Source organism: Camarhynchus parvulus, chromosome 29, assembly GCF_901933205.1.
Source record: "Camarhynchus parvulus chromosome 29, STF_HiC, whole genome shotgun sequence".
Lineage (NCBI taxonomy): Eukaryota > Metazoa > Chordata > Aves > Passeriformes > Thraupidae > Camarhynchus > Camarhynchus parvulus.
This window is the reverse complement of record NC_044599.1, coordinates 948430-964827: the sequence shown is the minus strand read 5'-3', so window position 1 is coordinate 964827 and position 16398 is coordinate 948430. Positions and strand designations below refer to the sequence as shown.

The 16398-nt window shown below is 49.6% G+C and overlaps 1 protein-coding gene across 1 annotated transcript in view; it reads right to left on the bottom strand.

Annotated features, from left to right (window-relative positions):
* Positions 1-3868: 3868 nt before the first annotated feature.
* Positions 3869-16398, bottom strand: part of SCN8A (sodium voltage-gated channel alpha subunit 8) — a 56307-nt gene continuing 43777 nt past the window's right edge. The window contains exons 22-27 of the mRNA XM_030967215.1: positions 14150-14434; positions 13621-13674; positions 13171-13308; positions 12356-12460; positions 11158-11428; positions 3869-10100 (exon numbers count right to left, since the gene is read on the bottom strand). Of these exons, the coding sequence (XP_030823075.1) occupies positions 8953-10100; positions 11158-11428; positions 12356-12460; positions 13171-13308; positions 13621-13674; positions 14150-14434 (2001 nt within the window). The 3' untranslated portion in view covers positions 3869-8952. The remainder of the gene's footprint in view (positions 10101-11157; positions 11429-12355; positions 12461-13170; positions 13309-13620; positions 13675-14149; positions 14435-16398) is intronic.

The following is a 16398-nucleotide window of genomic DNA, read 5'->3' as shown; positions in this document are numbered from 1 at the left end:
GTTGGGAGCTGTTGCTGGCACCACTTTTTGGAGCAAATTGGGCAAATCCCCCCTTCCCCTTCCTCCCCAAAAAAAGCCCAGCAGGGCTGAGTGAGGGGCTTTGCACAGAGCATGAACCCCCAGCCCATCCGTTGGCCCCTCTTTGCATCATGGTGGGGATTTCCCCGTTAAAAAAAAATATTTTTTATTCTTTTTAGTGCTCTAGAGGCCTCCCCCTTAGAGCAGCCCCCCCAAACCTCAGGGTCTGCGTGTGCAGAGAGAACAGATCCCTTACCGGGGCTCTCCCCAGAGGTGTCTGCCAGGTTTTTTCCCAATTTTTCCTAATTTTCCCAGTTTCCTATTGCATCCAGGGCATTACCCTTTGCCTCCCACCTCCAAAAAGTCGTGCTGGATTCCTGAAGACTTATTATTATTATTATTATTATCCTATTTGTACACTCTCTGTAACCATTTCTACCTCATTTTGCAACATATTGTACATGAAAGTATTTAATTCATGTCTTATTGATGTCTGAGACAGACAAGCTCTAGGGCTGGGATGGTCTACCTCAAGAAATGCTGTATTTTAAAATGAAAAAAAAAGAAAAAAAAGTATTACACAGTATTAAAGAGATTACCTGAACAACCTCTGTCCTTGGGGTGCTGGGGGGAGTCCTGGGGGGCTCCTGGAGGGGGGTTCAGCCATTTTTTGGGACCCCGGGGGGGTTGGGAGTGATGGGGGAGGGTGGGGATGATGTGGGAGGGTGGGCAGGGGTCCAGGGGGGCAGTTGGGGACCCCCGGGCTGGGAGGGGACACGGGGACATCTCTGGGCAAGGAGTGTCCAGAACAATCCAGGGGTTTTTGGGGACCCCCGAGGGGAATACAGGGTGTGAACTGAGGGGTCCAAGGCAGGAAAATGGGAGGAAGGCTCCTCCTTCCTCATCCTCATCCTCTTCATCCTGCAGCAAAGGGCAGCTGGGCTCCTCTCTGCTGCCAGCAGCCTCTGCTGTGGGGTTTTTGGGGAATCCAGAGAAATTGCAGTTTTTCATCAGGGAAACCCAGGGAGATCCAGGGAAATCCAGGGAGATCCAGGAAAATCACAGTTTGCCATCAGGGAAACCCCGGGAAATCCAGTGAAATCCAGGGAATTCGCGGTTTGCCGCCACCCCCGTTCGAAGGACGGCGCTGGTGGCACCTCAGGGCTGCGTTGCCACCTTGTGGTTCCTCTCTCCAATCCCGAGCGGGGCCGCCTTGCCTCAGCCGCGCTCTGCTCGGCCCCTTTGGGGTGGGACAGGGGCAGGAAGGTCCCGGGGGGTTCGGGTGCTGCTTCCCCCCTCCCTGGGTGGGGTGGCGGAGGTGTCCCAAGGAATGGAACCGTCCCCATCCCGCTGCTCCAGAGGTGCTGGCAGAGAGGACACCAGATCCAGAGCCCGGCCGGTCCCAGCTCACTTCAGTCCCACGGATGAAGGGCAGGATGCTCCGCGGGGAGGAGGATTTGGGACAGATGGACAAATGTCACTGCCAGCGGTGAAAGTGCCTCGGAGCTCCTTCTGGACAGCACAGCAGCGCTTTGGTTGGTCCCTGCTGGGGATTAGGGAATTAGGGACGTTTGGTCTGTCCCCATGTCCCTACAGCGCCAAATCTGGGAATGTGGGAATGCGAGGCACCAAATTTGGGAATGCCAGGAGGGCTGCCAGGCTGGAGGGACAGGTGCCACCACTGTGGGATGTGACCCAGGACAATGGACCCAGGACAGGGAACTCGGCCTGGAGCTGCTCTGTGAGGTCAGGGGGGTTCCACGTTCCTGGGACACCCCGATGCCCAGGGGAACCCACGCTGGCACCCAGACGATGCTGGCACCGCTGGGCCTCGTGCTGCTCCTGCTGGCCCTGCGTGGCCGCGCCGATGACACGGTGGCCGCCACCGTGGGCCGGCACAGCATGGGCCGCATCGCCGAGCTGCTGGCCAGCTCCGAGTGCCACCAGCTGCAGGCAGAGCTGAACAGCCTCGAGGAGGAGCCGCACATCCCCGAGCTGGAGGAGCCGGGGGCTCTCTCCGAGGAGGAGGAGGAGGAGAAGCCCGTCCGCCGCCGCCGGGGCGGCCGCAGCGCCCGGGGATGCTCGGAAGCGCTGCGGCACTGGCTGGCGACCGCAGGAGAAGTGACTACCTGGGACCGCCTGGTCCGCGCCCTGCACCACATCGGCCGCTCTGACATCGCCCGGGAGCTGGGCAAAAACCTGAACCAAGACCGGAGCCTGGAGCTGCGCAGGAACGTGGAGGGGTACAGGAGGAGCGTGCAGCACCTCAGCTCCGCGCAGCTGCGGCCCGCGGTGCCGCGGGGCAGGAGGGCTCCCCTGGCCGGGGTTCTGCTCTTCGAGCGCCGCCGGCCCCCCCGCTACAGCCGCGCCCTCCTGGGCTGGGTCCGCCCCTTGGTCCTGGGCGTCCTAGGAGCCTTCCTCAGCTCCGTGATCCTCACGGGGACCGTCATGTATTTCTGCCACTGGAGGAGGCTCCTGGGCACCTGATGCTGGCGTGGCACCACCAGGAGCTGCTGAAGGGAAAACCAGACCCAGTAAAGCCTCGTGGAGGGGTTGGCATCCAGACATGGACTCTGTGTGTTCTCCTGGGCAGGGAAGGGCCTGTCCTGGGCTCATCCAGGGTGAGGTAATCATCAGCCACCACCCTCACCCGCAGCTGCTGTGCTGGAGATGTCCCTGTCTGTCCCTGGGTGCCAGAGCTCCCTATTGCAAGGCTGGAGCTGGGCAAAGGTCCCTTGGCCATGTCCTCACTGGGTCCCCCCCTACAGGAGCCTCCAGGGCTCCTGAGTGCTTGGAGGAGCCAAAATTCCTCGATTCCAGGTGAAAAAGGAGCACAGTGCCAGCACGGAATTCTCTGCTGGGTCATCAGGCTGAGCCAGTGCCTGGGGTTAACTGATCATGAGTGAGAGGTTAATTGTGACACCCATGACCTGACCAAGGGCTGTGGCAGAGGCGTTTTTTGCTGCTTGGGGACATTTGGGATAACAGCTGTCCTGAACCGGAGGTTTGGGGTGCTCTGGGTTTGTCCCGTTCTGTGGGTTTAGGTTTTTCTCTTTTTTTGGCCGTGTCACAGCACAGCAGGGAGCCCGAGGAGCTGCTCGGTGCCAGGGATGGAGGGAGAGGAGGATGGTGATGGATTTCTGTGCATATTCTCTGTTAAATACTTTAAAAGATCAATTAAGCCAGGATTCTGTGGATATGGTCAGAGCCAATGCGGCAAGTGGAACAAGGCCTTTCTTCCAAATTTAAAATCGAAATTGGGAAAACTCTGGGTGATCACCAGCACCTGTGTGAAGCAGGGGTTGTTGGATGGAGTGCTCCCCATAACCACAGGGCTGCTCCAGGTTGCAAATTTCCCTGGAGCAGCGTGGAGCTGCAGGAATGGGGCAATGCAAGGGTGGTCGTGGCAGGATGTGTCTCCTAAAGCAGCACTCCCCAAAGCAGGAGCCAGAACACGATGGGATGGGGTTGGTATGAGCTCTGTGTTGTGCCTGGAGGGGTTTCAGAGATGTGACTCCCCCAGATAATTCCTCTCAACCCCCCAGATAATCCCTGGGTTTTCCCTCAGGGCAGGAGCTGGGGTTGGACCCCCACATTTCAGACCAGCCCCACTTTGCAAAGCCACCCTTGGAGCCTGCCCTGCCCCAGGAGCCGTCTGAGCTGAGGAATTTTGGGCAGTGAGGGGAACAGAACGACAGGGCAGTCAGGAGAAGTTGTTAAAACAAGATGGACATACCTCTTTATTGCAAATTCCAAAGTAAAAAGATGTACAGTACAAAGGAACTCAAAGTTCAGCCATGGAACTCCCAGCCCGTCCCTCCATCGCCTTCCTCCACCCTCCCCCAGCTGCATCCTCCTCCTCTCCCCAGGTAAAACACAACAGAGAGGAAAACCAGGGCGGGAGGGGGCCAACACCAGTGGCCTGAGCAGGTGTCAGAGGGGAGAAGTGGCCCTGCCCCACAGCTGCACAGCGGGCACAGGGTGTGGGGCTGTCACAGCAGCATTTGGGTCACCCCTGAGTGCCCCACGGTGCCTGCCCACAGCTCTGGGACCCTCAGTGCAGCACGCTCGGTCACTCATGAAGCCTCACAACACCCCTGTGAGGTAGGGAATGAGCCACCACAGTCACAGGTGGGGACAACTGGGAATCCTCCATCCCTGCGCCCAGTTAAACCAGTGGTACCAGTGTGTGTTTGACACGGGGGAGGTGCAGGACGGCACAACCACGCTCTGGCTTTGCTTGGACTGGCCTCAACTGAGCAGCAAAATTCACATCTGTTCAATAAACTGGACCAAAACTCATAATTATGTTTCCTATGAAAAATAATCCCAAAGTGACCTAAAACTGAAATATCAAAAGCAATTCCAAGGTGGTGCCTGGGGCATTCAGCTCTGGGTTAAATCTGCCTTTGGTGAGGCTCATGCCCAGCTCAGCCCTTCTGGTCAGGAGTGGGAAGGGGGGCAGGCAGGTGCCGGGGTGCAGGTGAGGGTCACCTGCGGCCAGCCCCAGCCCCAGTTGAGGGCCCTTTAGCACCACTGAGCAGCTGAGCCAGTCCTGTCACTGCAGGGGATCCCTTTCAGGGTGGTGTGAGGAAGGGAAGCCCAGGGCAGGGGTGGGAGTCAGGTGTGGGAGCACTGGGGGGCAGCAGGAGCCCCCAGAGCAGCCCTGCAGAGCTGCTGCCCCCCAATCCCCCTGGGGAGGGAGGGACTGAGGGGGCTTTGGGGCCTTCCTTGGGTTTTTTAGGGCAAGGGATGGTGGCTGCAGGTTACAGGTGAGGGGTTAGGGATAAAGGGTTGTAGGATGGAGGGTTAAAGGTGAGGGGTTACAGGTGAGGGGTTATAGGACACAGGGTTGCAGGTGAGGGGTTATAGGATGAGGGGTTGCAGGTGAGCAGTTACAGGGTGAGCCATCACAGAACAACATCCTCCCCTGCCAGAGCAGATCCAGCACGGAGCATCCTCACCTGCCTGGAGCCCCCATCCTCACCTGCCTAGGGACCCCATCCTCACCTGCCTGGAGCCCCCATCCTCACCTGCCTAGGGACCCCATCCTCACCTGCCTGGAGCCCTCACCTGCCTGGAGCCCCCACCTGCCTGGAGCCCCCACCTGCCTCAAAGGGAGCCCCAGGCAGGCACCGACCCCACAGCCCCAGCAGGGCTGAGCCACCTGACACCTTTAACACCAAAAACCTTCCTACAGCTCCTCCTGCACCTCACTCTGCTCCCCAAAACCACCCTAAAACACCTTGGGAGGAGCCCGGAGGGGCAGGAAAAGGGGAGGAAGGGTGAGAATAACTGGGACACCAAGACAACCTTCCCTTGTACAGTGAAAAGGGAATTTATTTCATTTATTTCAGTTTATTTCATTTTTCTTTTGGCTTATAGTAATTGTTAGTCATGTTGGGTAAGACCAGTATGAGCCACCATGCAATTTCTAATACACTAATCTTCACTATTGAGCTTTTACAGCTTGAACAGGCTGTTGGCTTTTTGGCTTTTTTCTAATTTTATTTTATTTTTGCAGCAGAAAAATCATTCAAACTCAGGTGTGGCCTCTACGGAACACCATGGGGTTACCTGAATTTATTTTTTTTTCCCCAACACTGGCTTCTATATTTTCAGAAAAGGTGAAGAGGAAAGTGAATAAAGCAGCTTGGACTGGCATTTCATTAACGCACTCTCCTCCACACTTTTGGAGTCACAAATTAACCCAAAAGGGAGGATTTTAGAGGTGGGGGAGGGAAGGGAACTCCTTGGTGTGGTTGTGAGTTTTGGCTACACCTTCCTAACAACACCACCCCCCTTAATTTGCTCCCAAAACCCTGAATCCAGAATGGGAATTCTGTGAATAATGTGTCAGAATTTGGAGATTTGGGTGGGACAAATCCCTGAGGCTCTTTGCCCAAAATTTCCTCCAACCATGGCTTCACCCAGTGAAGACCCAACTCAAACTTCTGCCCTAGGGAGGAAACCAAAGGAGAAAAACATCCCCAAACACCCCAAACTCCTTTTTTTTGAGCAGAAGAACCAACTCCAGCCAACAGGAAGCTGAAGAACCTCCTCCCTCCCCTTCCTGTTGCATCTCACACTGACAAAACATTAAAAAAATATATATATACAGAGTTTGGAGGGACTTTTTTATTTTAAAGTCATTGAGCAGCTTCATGAGTTGCCAGCACAAACGCCAACGCACCGAGCGTCACCTACAAGACTCAGCCCAGCCTAGGAACAATTATGAAATTCAGCCAAATCTTGCATAGAAGTGGTCGACTTATTGCACATTGGAACCCAAAAATAGACACTTTTGCTGCTGCAAATACCACTTGCAATAAAGCTTTTGTTAAAATCTATTTTGAGGGGGTTAGGTTTTCGTTTGGAATTTTTTTGTTGTTGTGGGGTTTTTTTTTCCTTTGGGGGACATTTCCTGGCTATCTAAAATCTAAGGACAACAGAAAAATCTTAAAAAAATAAAAATAACCATGGACAATGGCATAAGCCAGAAGCCATTCTATAATTTTTTGTAGTTCTTTGTATTTACAAAAAGGCATGCCAATAAAATAAAATGATATATTACAGTATTTATAATATTCTCTTAAAAAGTTCAACCACACTTTTCAGCTATTTTTTTTTCCTTTTTTTGTTTTTTGTTTTTTTTTGTGCTGTTTACAACATAGCCTGTACATATGTATGTAGATTTTTTTTTTGTTGTCGTTTCTTTGTTATTATTTTTATTATTTTACATCCCATCCTGGGAGCAACAGGGGCAGGACAGACAAGGTCCCTGCTGGGGGGCAGAGCTGCTCCCGTGCTGTGGCTGCCCCGAGGATGCCAAGGTGGCACAGATGGCTGCTGGATGGCTTCCTGCTTGGGTTTGGTTTATTTTAGGTGATTCCTGGCGTTTTCTGGGTTTATGGAATTATGTAAACTGAGATTCATCCTCCCATCAAGCTCTGGTGTATTGGGGGTTTTTTTTCCCCCCCCTACTTTGGGTACCCTTATTTTGGATGTCACCCCTGCAGTGATCCTTGGCTTCCCCTCCCCGGTGCCACCACCCTGAAGGGACACCCCAACCTGAGCGGGGCTGGCCTGAGACTGGCTGAGGACACCCCAAGTGGGAGCTGGGGGTGAGGAAACAGAAAACAGCCCAGACATGGCTCGTGATGCTCCTTCTGCTGCAGTGAGACCAGCCCAGAGGTACCCCCAGGGCTACCTGGGGCAGGTGTGGGGAACGGGGGGAAGGTGAAGGCACCTGGCCCCTCCTGGGCTGCAGACCCCAAAACCCCTCCTGGCCACAGCCCAGCACCCCGTGGTCCAGCTCTGCACCCCCCCAGAGCAGGAGCCACGATGGCCACGGGACAGCCAAGGGTGGGTCCTGACCCCAAACGTGCGTCCCGACCCCAAGGGTGACTCCCAACACCACCCTCCACCCCAAGAGTGCTGTGGGTGAGCTCCCCAAATTCCTACCAGCAGAGGTAACGTGCTGCTTTTTTGTTGTTTTTTAACTTTTATCTCTACCAAAAGAAGTGTCTACGCTGCAGGATGGAGGCTGAAGGATAATTAATATTAATGCTAAATATTGCAGGATACAACTGACCTTGCTGGCTGGTTGAAGCCCTAGGTTTTGGATTTACAGTGACATGGATAACAAGCCATTCCCAGATTTATCCTCTCCCCTTTGGTGAGGTCCAGAGCAGCATTTTGGAATTTTGTTCTGTTTCAGTGTGCAAAAAACCATGGCTGTATGGAAAAGAAAGTCAAAGTTGTTAAACAGACACACACAATTCATTCACCTGCTTGTTCTGTTGGGGGATTTCGTGGTTTTAGAGTTACACTGAGGTTTTGTTGGGTTTTTTTTTTTTTTCTTCTACTGGCAGGTTTATGGAAGATTCTCTATGAACTGGGAGTACTGGTGCCGGGCAGGAGCATCACTAAGGTTTCTCTCCAAAATACAGTGTGCGGTAGATACTCAGTGGAGTGCCTCTAATTTATGGCTTAACACACCTCTGTGGACAGGTGACTGCGTGTCCCCTGGTTGTGGTTCCTCATGCATGGTCCCTGGTCATGCCGTCATGCAAAAATCTGCAAAAATCTGCAAAAATCGCTTCTAGGCGTTAACGAGCACTTTGTTTTTTTGGGGAGGGATCAGCCCGAGCTGGCTCCAGGCTGAAGGTACCCGACTACCCCATCTCCCAAACCAAGTAAAGCCCATGTAGAAAGTAGAATGCGAATAATAAATCTCAAATAAACTATGGTAACTCAGTGGGCTTAATGGGTGCTTTGTTTCATTTTTTCCTTTTTTTTTTTTTGTTCTACTTGTTTTAACTCTTTTTTCAATTTTTTTCCTCTTTTTTTTAAAATTTTGCTGCTTAACTAAATGCAAATCTAGTTTTGCATGAACAAACCCATTGACATTGTGACTTCTGGGTTTTCTTCTGAGAATAATCAACAAAATGGGAAAATAAAATCCATTTGGGGCTGCTTTGGAAAATACATGAATCCCAGCAGCGGGTTTTGTTGCTCTGTGTGTGTTTGTGTGTGTGTGTGTGTGTGTGGTTTATTTTGCTTGTTTGTCCTAAGTTGCATTGACTGATGTGGAACATGCAGTATCCACCTGCCCAAACAATAGAAAATCCATTTTTTTTCCTTTTTTTTGTGTTTAAATGTTTGTTTACAGGGTCCTTTAAACAGGTGGTAGGTCACTGCTTTAGATGCAATGCTGTCACACAGTAAGCAGACTATGTTTGGTATAAGATCTTCAGGTAAGTGTCTCCACAGCTGTTCTGTATTGATATATTTCAGGAAGTTTGTAAACAATCTTTTTTTTTTTGTTTTTTTCACTTGCAAATATTTTAATTCGTACAATTCTACTATTTTTTTTTTGTTAATTTTTTTCCTCTCTCTTTCTGCGTGTGTGTGTGTGTGTGTGTGTGTGTCTCAAGACTTGGCCACCCTGCCGTCTTTTTGTCTCTTTGCCTTTTCTCTCCTGCCCTCCTCCGCCCGCTGCTGTTTCTCCTTCTCGGGTTTGGTGACGCTGTCGTAGGACGGCAGGGACGCCGTGGAGGGGGTGCCCTCCTTTTTCTCCCTGTTGGCTCCCCCGTTTTCCAGTTTGGTGGTGGCAGGCCTTCGGCTGATGAAGCCCCGTCGTGCCAAACGAGCCCTGTAAGCCCTCTGGATCACCACCGCCGACACCTCCTCCTGCTTGCGCCGCAGCGTGGTGGTGATGGGCTCATAAGACACTTTGGAAGGGTTGGAAGCCACAAACCTCTCCTCCATCTGCTGTCTCAGGATATCCAGCTCCCCGCTGTCCCCCAGGACACGTTTGGTGAAGGCAAACAGGATGTCCAAACAGTGGATCCTGTCCCCACTTACCATAGGCAGGTCCATGGCGATGAGTTCGATGGTGTTGGGCTTTGGGACACGCAGGGGATGCTCCAGGGCGTCGGCGAAGTCCGCCAGCTTGCTGTACTCGATGAACTGCGTGGCGTCGGGGTCGAACTTCTCCCAGATCTCGTAGAAGGTCTCGAAGTCGTCCTCGCTGAGCGGATCTGCGCTCTCCTCTGTCGCCACGCTGAAGTTCTCCAGGATGATGGCGATGTACATGTTGACCACGATCAGGAAGGAGATGATGATGTAGCTCACAAAGAAAAATATCCCCACCGAGGGGTTCCCGCAATCCCCCTTGAAGCCGCTGCCCGGGTGCTCCTTGTCCAGGTCACAGTCTGGGGGCCGGTTCAGGATGGGCAGCAGGAGCCCGTCCCAGCCGGCCGAGGTGGTGATCTGGAACAAGCAGATCATGCTGTTGCCGAAAGTCTCAAAGTTGAACATGTCGTCTATGCCGGCCTCGTGCTTGACGTAGGCGAAGTTGGACATGCCGAAGATGGAGAAGATGAACATGACCAGGAAGAGCAGGAGGCCGATGTTGAACAAGGCAGGCAGGGACATCATTAAGGCAAAAAGCAGCGTGCGGATCCCTTTGGCTCCCTTGATCAATCGCAGGATGCGGCCGATGCGAGCCAGGCGGATGACTCGGAACAGAGTGGGTGACACGAAGTACTTCTCAATTATTTCAGCCAGGAACATCCCTAAAGGAGAGAGGCAACAGGTGTGACAGTGGAGATGCACGGGCTGCTGCTTCCTCTGGGCTGAGTGGTGGATGGGGCACGTGGAATTCCGTGGGTGGATTTTCAGAGGGGGTTTGGGATGGAGGGGTCTCGTCTTCAGGCAGGTAAATCCTCCTGAGGGGCAGGAGAGGGGCAGCTCTGATCTCTGCTCCTTGTGAGCAGTGAGAGGACAGCTGGACCTGTGTCAGGGGAGGGATATCAGGAAAAGATTCTTCTCCCAGAGGGTTCAGGCACTGCCCAGGCTCCCCAGGGAATGGACACAACCATTGTGAGGTTGTGCATATTTTGCAGATTAGGTGCTAAAAACCTCAAAACCTGTTAGAGGAAACATGGATTTAACATTCAAACAAACTACAAACAAGATGGCAAGTCCTGTGCTGTGGCAAGAAGCCCTGCAGGGAAATTTTCAGGGGTTACTGAGCGTTAAAATATTCTGATGAAGTGAGTGAAACTTCAGTTTTTACAGACAGAGCAGTTGTCAAGTGGTTTACCCCACACAGCTGGAATATCAGAACAGAGGGAAGGGGCATCAGTCAGGACTTCATAAATAAATTTCAGAGCTTCATAAATAAATTTAGATAAATTCTGCCAGGGTGTCTTCCTAAGACTCAAAGAGAACCTTGAGGTCCTGGTACCTACATATCCCTTTCAAAGACATGTTCTACCCTAAAAATGCCAAAACAGCCCTGCACTCAACAACCTCTAAGTGTGGAAGAGGTTTTACAGCAACTTCTGTGAGCCAGAGAGAAGTTTTATAGGAGGATCCACATTTATCCCTGAAAAAATTTCCTACCAAGGTCGTTGACATGGAAACCAAGAAAGAAGGATAAATAAGAGAAATTCCAATGAGCACTTTGTTTGTCTCTCATGACCAATGAATAAACTTATGAGCTTTGTAAGAATGTACAAAAAGCATGCATGCTAAAATAAAAACAGCCTTGAAGCCTTCTGAAAATGGAGTGTGCTGCTTTGTACTGTCTCTGTCTCAACCACAACCTCTGAGTGGTGTCACACTTACCCACGATGGACAGAATCACAACCACGAAGTCAAAGATGTTCCACCCGATGGTGAAATAGTAGTGCCTCAAGGCGAACATCTTCAGCACACACTCACAGGTGAAAAAGATGACAAAAACAAAGTTGATCCAGTAAAGGATGTCCTCCATCTGCTTGCTCTGTGTGTCTGTCTCCACCATCATGGTCACCATGTTGAGGCAGATGAGCATCATGATGACGATGTCGAAGGCTTGCTGAGTGACGAAGTCGAAGACAGCTCCTTGGATGCGGTTCTGTGGAGCAGGAGACACAGGGAACCAAGTCTGAACAACAATCATGGAAGTGTGGAATGGTTTGGATTGGAAATGTCCTTCAGATGATCCCGTTCCACCCCCTGCCCTGTCAAACCTGGCTTTGGATACTCCCAGGGGCACCCACAGCTTCTCTGGGCACCCTGTGCCAGAGCCTCACCACCCTCACAGGGAGGAATTTCTTCCTAATTTACCATTAGTCAACAAATTATTCCACCATTGCTGGAAAGACGGACAAGGATGTGATTTTGTCAGTACTGAATAACGCTTTCAAGGCAAACCCTGTCCGTGAGCCAGTCTGGTTAGGGCAAAGGCAGGAAAATGCCATTATTCATACCCCAACATGCTACTCCACCCCTATAGCAGCACATCTTGCTCTCTGCTGAGCCTTTGCAGTCATAGCTGGGGAAGGCAGCCAGATCCTTGCACTGATGGGTACCTGCAGGAGAACCCAAGCCTTTTGGTGTCCCGGCACCACCACAGCCCCAGAAGCAGGATGCTTTATCCATACAGCCCCTAAGGGACTCAACCCAACCCCCTTTTTGGCTTTCTGAGGGATCCAAAGCCTTTCAGAAACCAGGGAAATGAGCTCAGTTCTCCACCAGCGAAGCCCCCAAGGCTGGATGATTGCCAAAGGCTCTCCTGTGAGTGCCAGGAGGCTCCTACTCCACATCTAAGGCCTCTCACCCAGATTAAGTTTTGGGATTATTTTCTTGATTCGAGTTATGAACTGACTAACACCAACCCCAGGACAAGTGTTTTAACCTTTGCAGGTGACACCTGAGTTACAGTGACAAAACCAGGGTGATGAGGGTCCAGCATGAGTTAAAACTAGGAATGCTTTTGGAGAAAAAGCTCATTTGAAATCTACTCCACAGGTTTATCCTGAGCTCCCTCCAATGTACTCACCAGAGGTCGGGGAATGGGTTTTTGAGGCTTCTTTGAGCCCAGTTTTTTCATGGCATTGTAGTACTTCTTTTGTTCTTCTGTCATGAAAATATCTTGACCTCCAAAGTAAAGGGGCAAAAGGAAAACTGGTTACAATCAGCTCATGAACCAGAAGGGAAAGGAGTAAAGCCCAGCTCAGGTGAGACCTGCCATGTGAGAGGCTGGTAGCAGCTACTTCAGACAGAAATAACTCACACTAACACCCAGGGTGCACTGATCTTAATTAAAAATGACTGGTTTTCCTATAAATGAAATTTACAGGAAATTAAAATTTCCTATAAATTTAAATGTATAGGTTCCATTGCTCTGCCTCCTTCCCCATCCCTCTCTCCCCTCTGTGGTGAGCAGCTATGAGGGCATTTCCAGGAGCTGCACCATGCAAATCCATCCCAAATTAGAGCTCCAGCCCCTCAGTTTGGGATATTTTAAAGGGACAATGGTAGAAACTCAAATTTACAACTTTTTCTTCGAGGAAAAGCAGGGTATGAGACAGAGACAGAGGTAAGGAAGACATCTTGCTTCGAGTCTCTATTTTAGTCAAGGCATAAAAAAACCCCAAAATGCATGAAAATCTAGGGAAAATGTTTAATCTGGCTGCAGTTTAAACCAAGCATGTTCTGCTCAGCCATTCCTGTAAGGCACCAAGAGGCCCACAGTTCTAAAAGAGGAGCTTTGTGCCCCAAAATGACTTTATTTTGCAGAAAAACCCACCAGCCTGAAGAGCCAAGAGTCCTGGAACAGGTCTGAGCTGGAATCAGCAAACACAGATCACTTATCTTTTTCTTTTGTTGATTGAAGTTGTCAATGATGACACCAATGAACAAGTTCAGGGTGAAAAAGGAGCCAAAGATGATGAAGATAACAAAATAAATGTACATGTAAATGTTGTCCTCGTATTTGGGCTGCTCTTCTTGCTGAAGGGGAGATAAGAAAAACAACAAATGACATTTCAAAGACATCATACAAACACAGGCAAAATGAGATTGGTTGTGTTTCCAAAACATCAAAGATCAAAAATCAGTTGGAACAAAAAAAAAAACCAACCAGAAGAACTTGTCCTTTTTGGGATTTTCTTCAACATCTTTTAACTCATCAGACCCCCAGAGCAAAGGAAACAATCCCAGCATGAAATACTCACTACAAACACAATTCTACAACTTTTACTCTCGATTTTAGCAAAGCAAAAGAGCAGACAGAAATAAGGGGAGGGGAGTTTTGCACGTTACCTTTCTGGAATCTACAGCTGCATACATGATGTCCATCCAGCCCTTGAACGTAGCCTGGCAGAGAAAACACAGAGACAGAATTTACCCAAAATACAAGAATTATACCAGCTCTGTCAGGGACTCCCTGGCACTCTTGATGGCCCTGTATAATGAACTTTAAAATTATTTCAACATTTCTTTTTCATTTAATCTAAATTACAGAAATCAAGCTCAAGGAGTCAAACCTCATGAGGTTCAAGCAGGCTGAGGGTGAGTGGGGGACTTGGGGCCTCTTACTGAGACCCATAAATTAGGAAAGAGAAGAAATATGAAACCGCAAATTCATTCCAGCCCCAACCCCAGTGGACGCTGGTATCAGAGAGAGGGAGGCACATAAAATGCACCAGGAGCATTTTGTATTTCCAGCCTCTCAGTTTTGGGTATTTTAGGGGGGGACACAGCTTCCAACCCCTTAGTTTGGGGTATTTTAGAGCTCCAGCCCCTCAGTTTGGGGTATTTTAAAGGGACAATGGTAGAAACCCAAACTTACAACTTGCAGCAGAGCCAGATATCCTGCCCCAACGTTGTCAAAGTTAATTTTCACATTCTTCCATCGGATCTCCGTGGAGTTGGGTGGCATCAGAGCCTCGCATTCTGTCTTGTTGTTAACTTCATCTATCTCAAAGCGATGCTCAGCTGTTTCATTAAAGCAGTAATGATATTTCCCGGCAAACAGGTTAACCCCCATAATGCTGAAAATCAGCCAGAAGATAAGGCAGACCAACAAGACATTCATAATGGAAGGGATAGCGCCAACCAAGGCATTGACAACCACCTGTGTTGGAAGGGGTGGGAAAAAGTTTCAGTATAAAACACGAGGCAGGAGACAGCAAGCAAAAGTACAGCTGTTTTTGGGGGGGAATGGGGGAGGCCACTGACATGTTGGGGGGTTGATCCATGCAGAAATTGGCAGTGAATTTGTTGCAAGCTTCAAATTCTGCTTCAGAGGCACCCGGGGAAGCTGTGTTTTCAAAATATGTGTTTGTATTATAATTATTATAATTATACAATATTATATATTTTGTATATAGTATATTGTATAGTATGCATTATATATTGTATATAGTATATTATGTATTGTATATTGCATAGTATATATTTTATATAGTATATTATATATTGCATATTGTATATTATATTATATTATATATATTATATTATATTATATTATATTATATTATATTATATTATATTATATTATATTATATTATATTATATTATATTATATTATATTATATTATATTATATTATATTATATTATATACATATTATATAATACGTATATATTTCCAAATAATTTCTCTTTTCAAGCCACATTGTTGGACTTATGGAGTCTGGACTCTTTGTTCTTCAACAAACCAATTATTTTCTGTCCTTTTAATTGCCCAAAGGCAGAGGGGGGCTCAGCCTGTCATAACAAACACCCTCCTGATGGAATTTTCTCAGAGCCAAGCGTGAGGACACTTTAGCTCGTGGATTCCAGAGGTTTTCCCAGCCAGTAGCCCCTCCAGCCATTCCCCACGTTCAAACAAGGCTGTTTTCACTCAGGGCCTGGTCCTGCTCCCTGCATGGGGTCAGGACCAAGCCCAGCATCACTGTGGTCACACTAAAGCACAGACTAACACCAAGATCATACTGTGGACTAAGCAAGGCCAGTCATGTAGTCCCAGGCAGAGAGCTGAGCATGCAGCCTGGCAGGCTCACCAGCACACAAAAGCCATGTTCCCTCCTCCAAAGGGCAGCAAACGCTCAGGAATGAGGATGGGTTTTGTCAGAGCTCATCTCTTCCTAATTTTAGCCCTTCACGGTTTGGGAGCACCGTGTCCCTGAGCATCCCTGGCCAACACACGGCCAAATGTAAGCTTTTAATAGAGACAGGTCAGCAGGATATTAAATCTTTTATTATGATCTCCTAATTTAGATTCCTTTAATAGATGAACATCATCTAAACTATCTGCCTTAGTTTTGAAAGGCAACTCAACCACACACCGGGACTTGGGAGCCCCCAAGGGTGGAACATTGGCCACAGCTCGTCCTGGTCCTTCTCCTCCCCTTGCTGGAAGCCACCACCACCCACGGCCACCACAGCAGCTCATGGCCAGCCTGGACTGGAATTGGAGGCCTGGGCTGCTGGGAGGTGTTCAGGGGGTGGGACTGGGTGGGTCTTAAGGTCCTTCCCCACCCAAACCAGCCTGAGACAGAGGAATGGAGGAAAAATGAAGACCATAGTGGTCCAGATGGTGAACCCTCCATTCCAGCTGGTAAATGATGTCAGGAATTCACCCAGGAAGGCACAGATGAGAGCCCCAAAAGGCTGCAGGTGGATGCCCTTGCTCTCACTCTCCCTTCATCCCAACAGGCTGCTCAGCTGCTGGACCAGCAGCACTTCTTGGGTCACATTCTCCTACAAACACATTGATTTATTCCAGCTACCACATGAAGCAAAAAAAGGGTAATATCCTCCTGAAATATGGTCATTTATGGTTCATTAAATCTACAGAGCTTTCCAAAAGGAGCGAAAGGAGGAACATGGCTTTTGTGTGCAGACTGACGAGAACACATGCATGTCTCACAGCATCACTATCAAACTCCCTGACCGAGCTCAGAGCAGAGCAAGCTCCTGGAAATGCAGATTGCTATGGAGGAGAGAAAAGCAAAGAACTACAGTTTCAGTCTCCTTTGCAAAGGCATTTCAGATCTCTGAAATTGGTCTGGTTGGATGGGGCAGTGACACTTGTC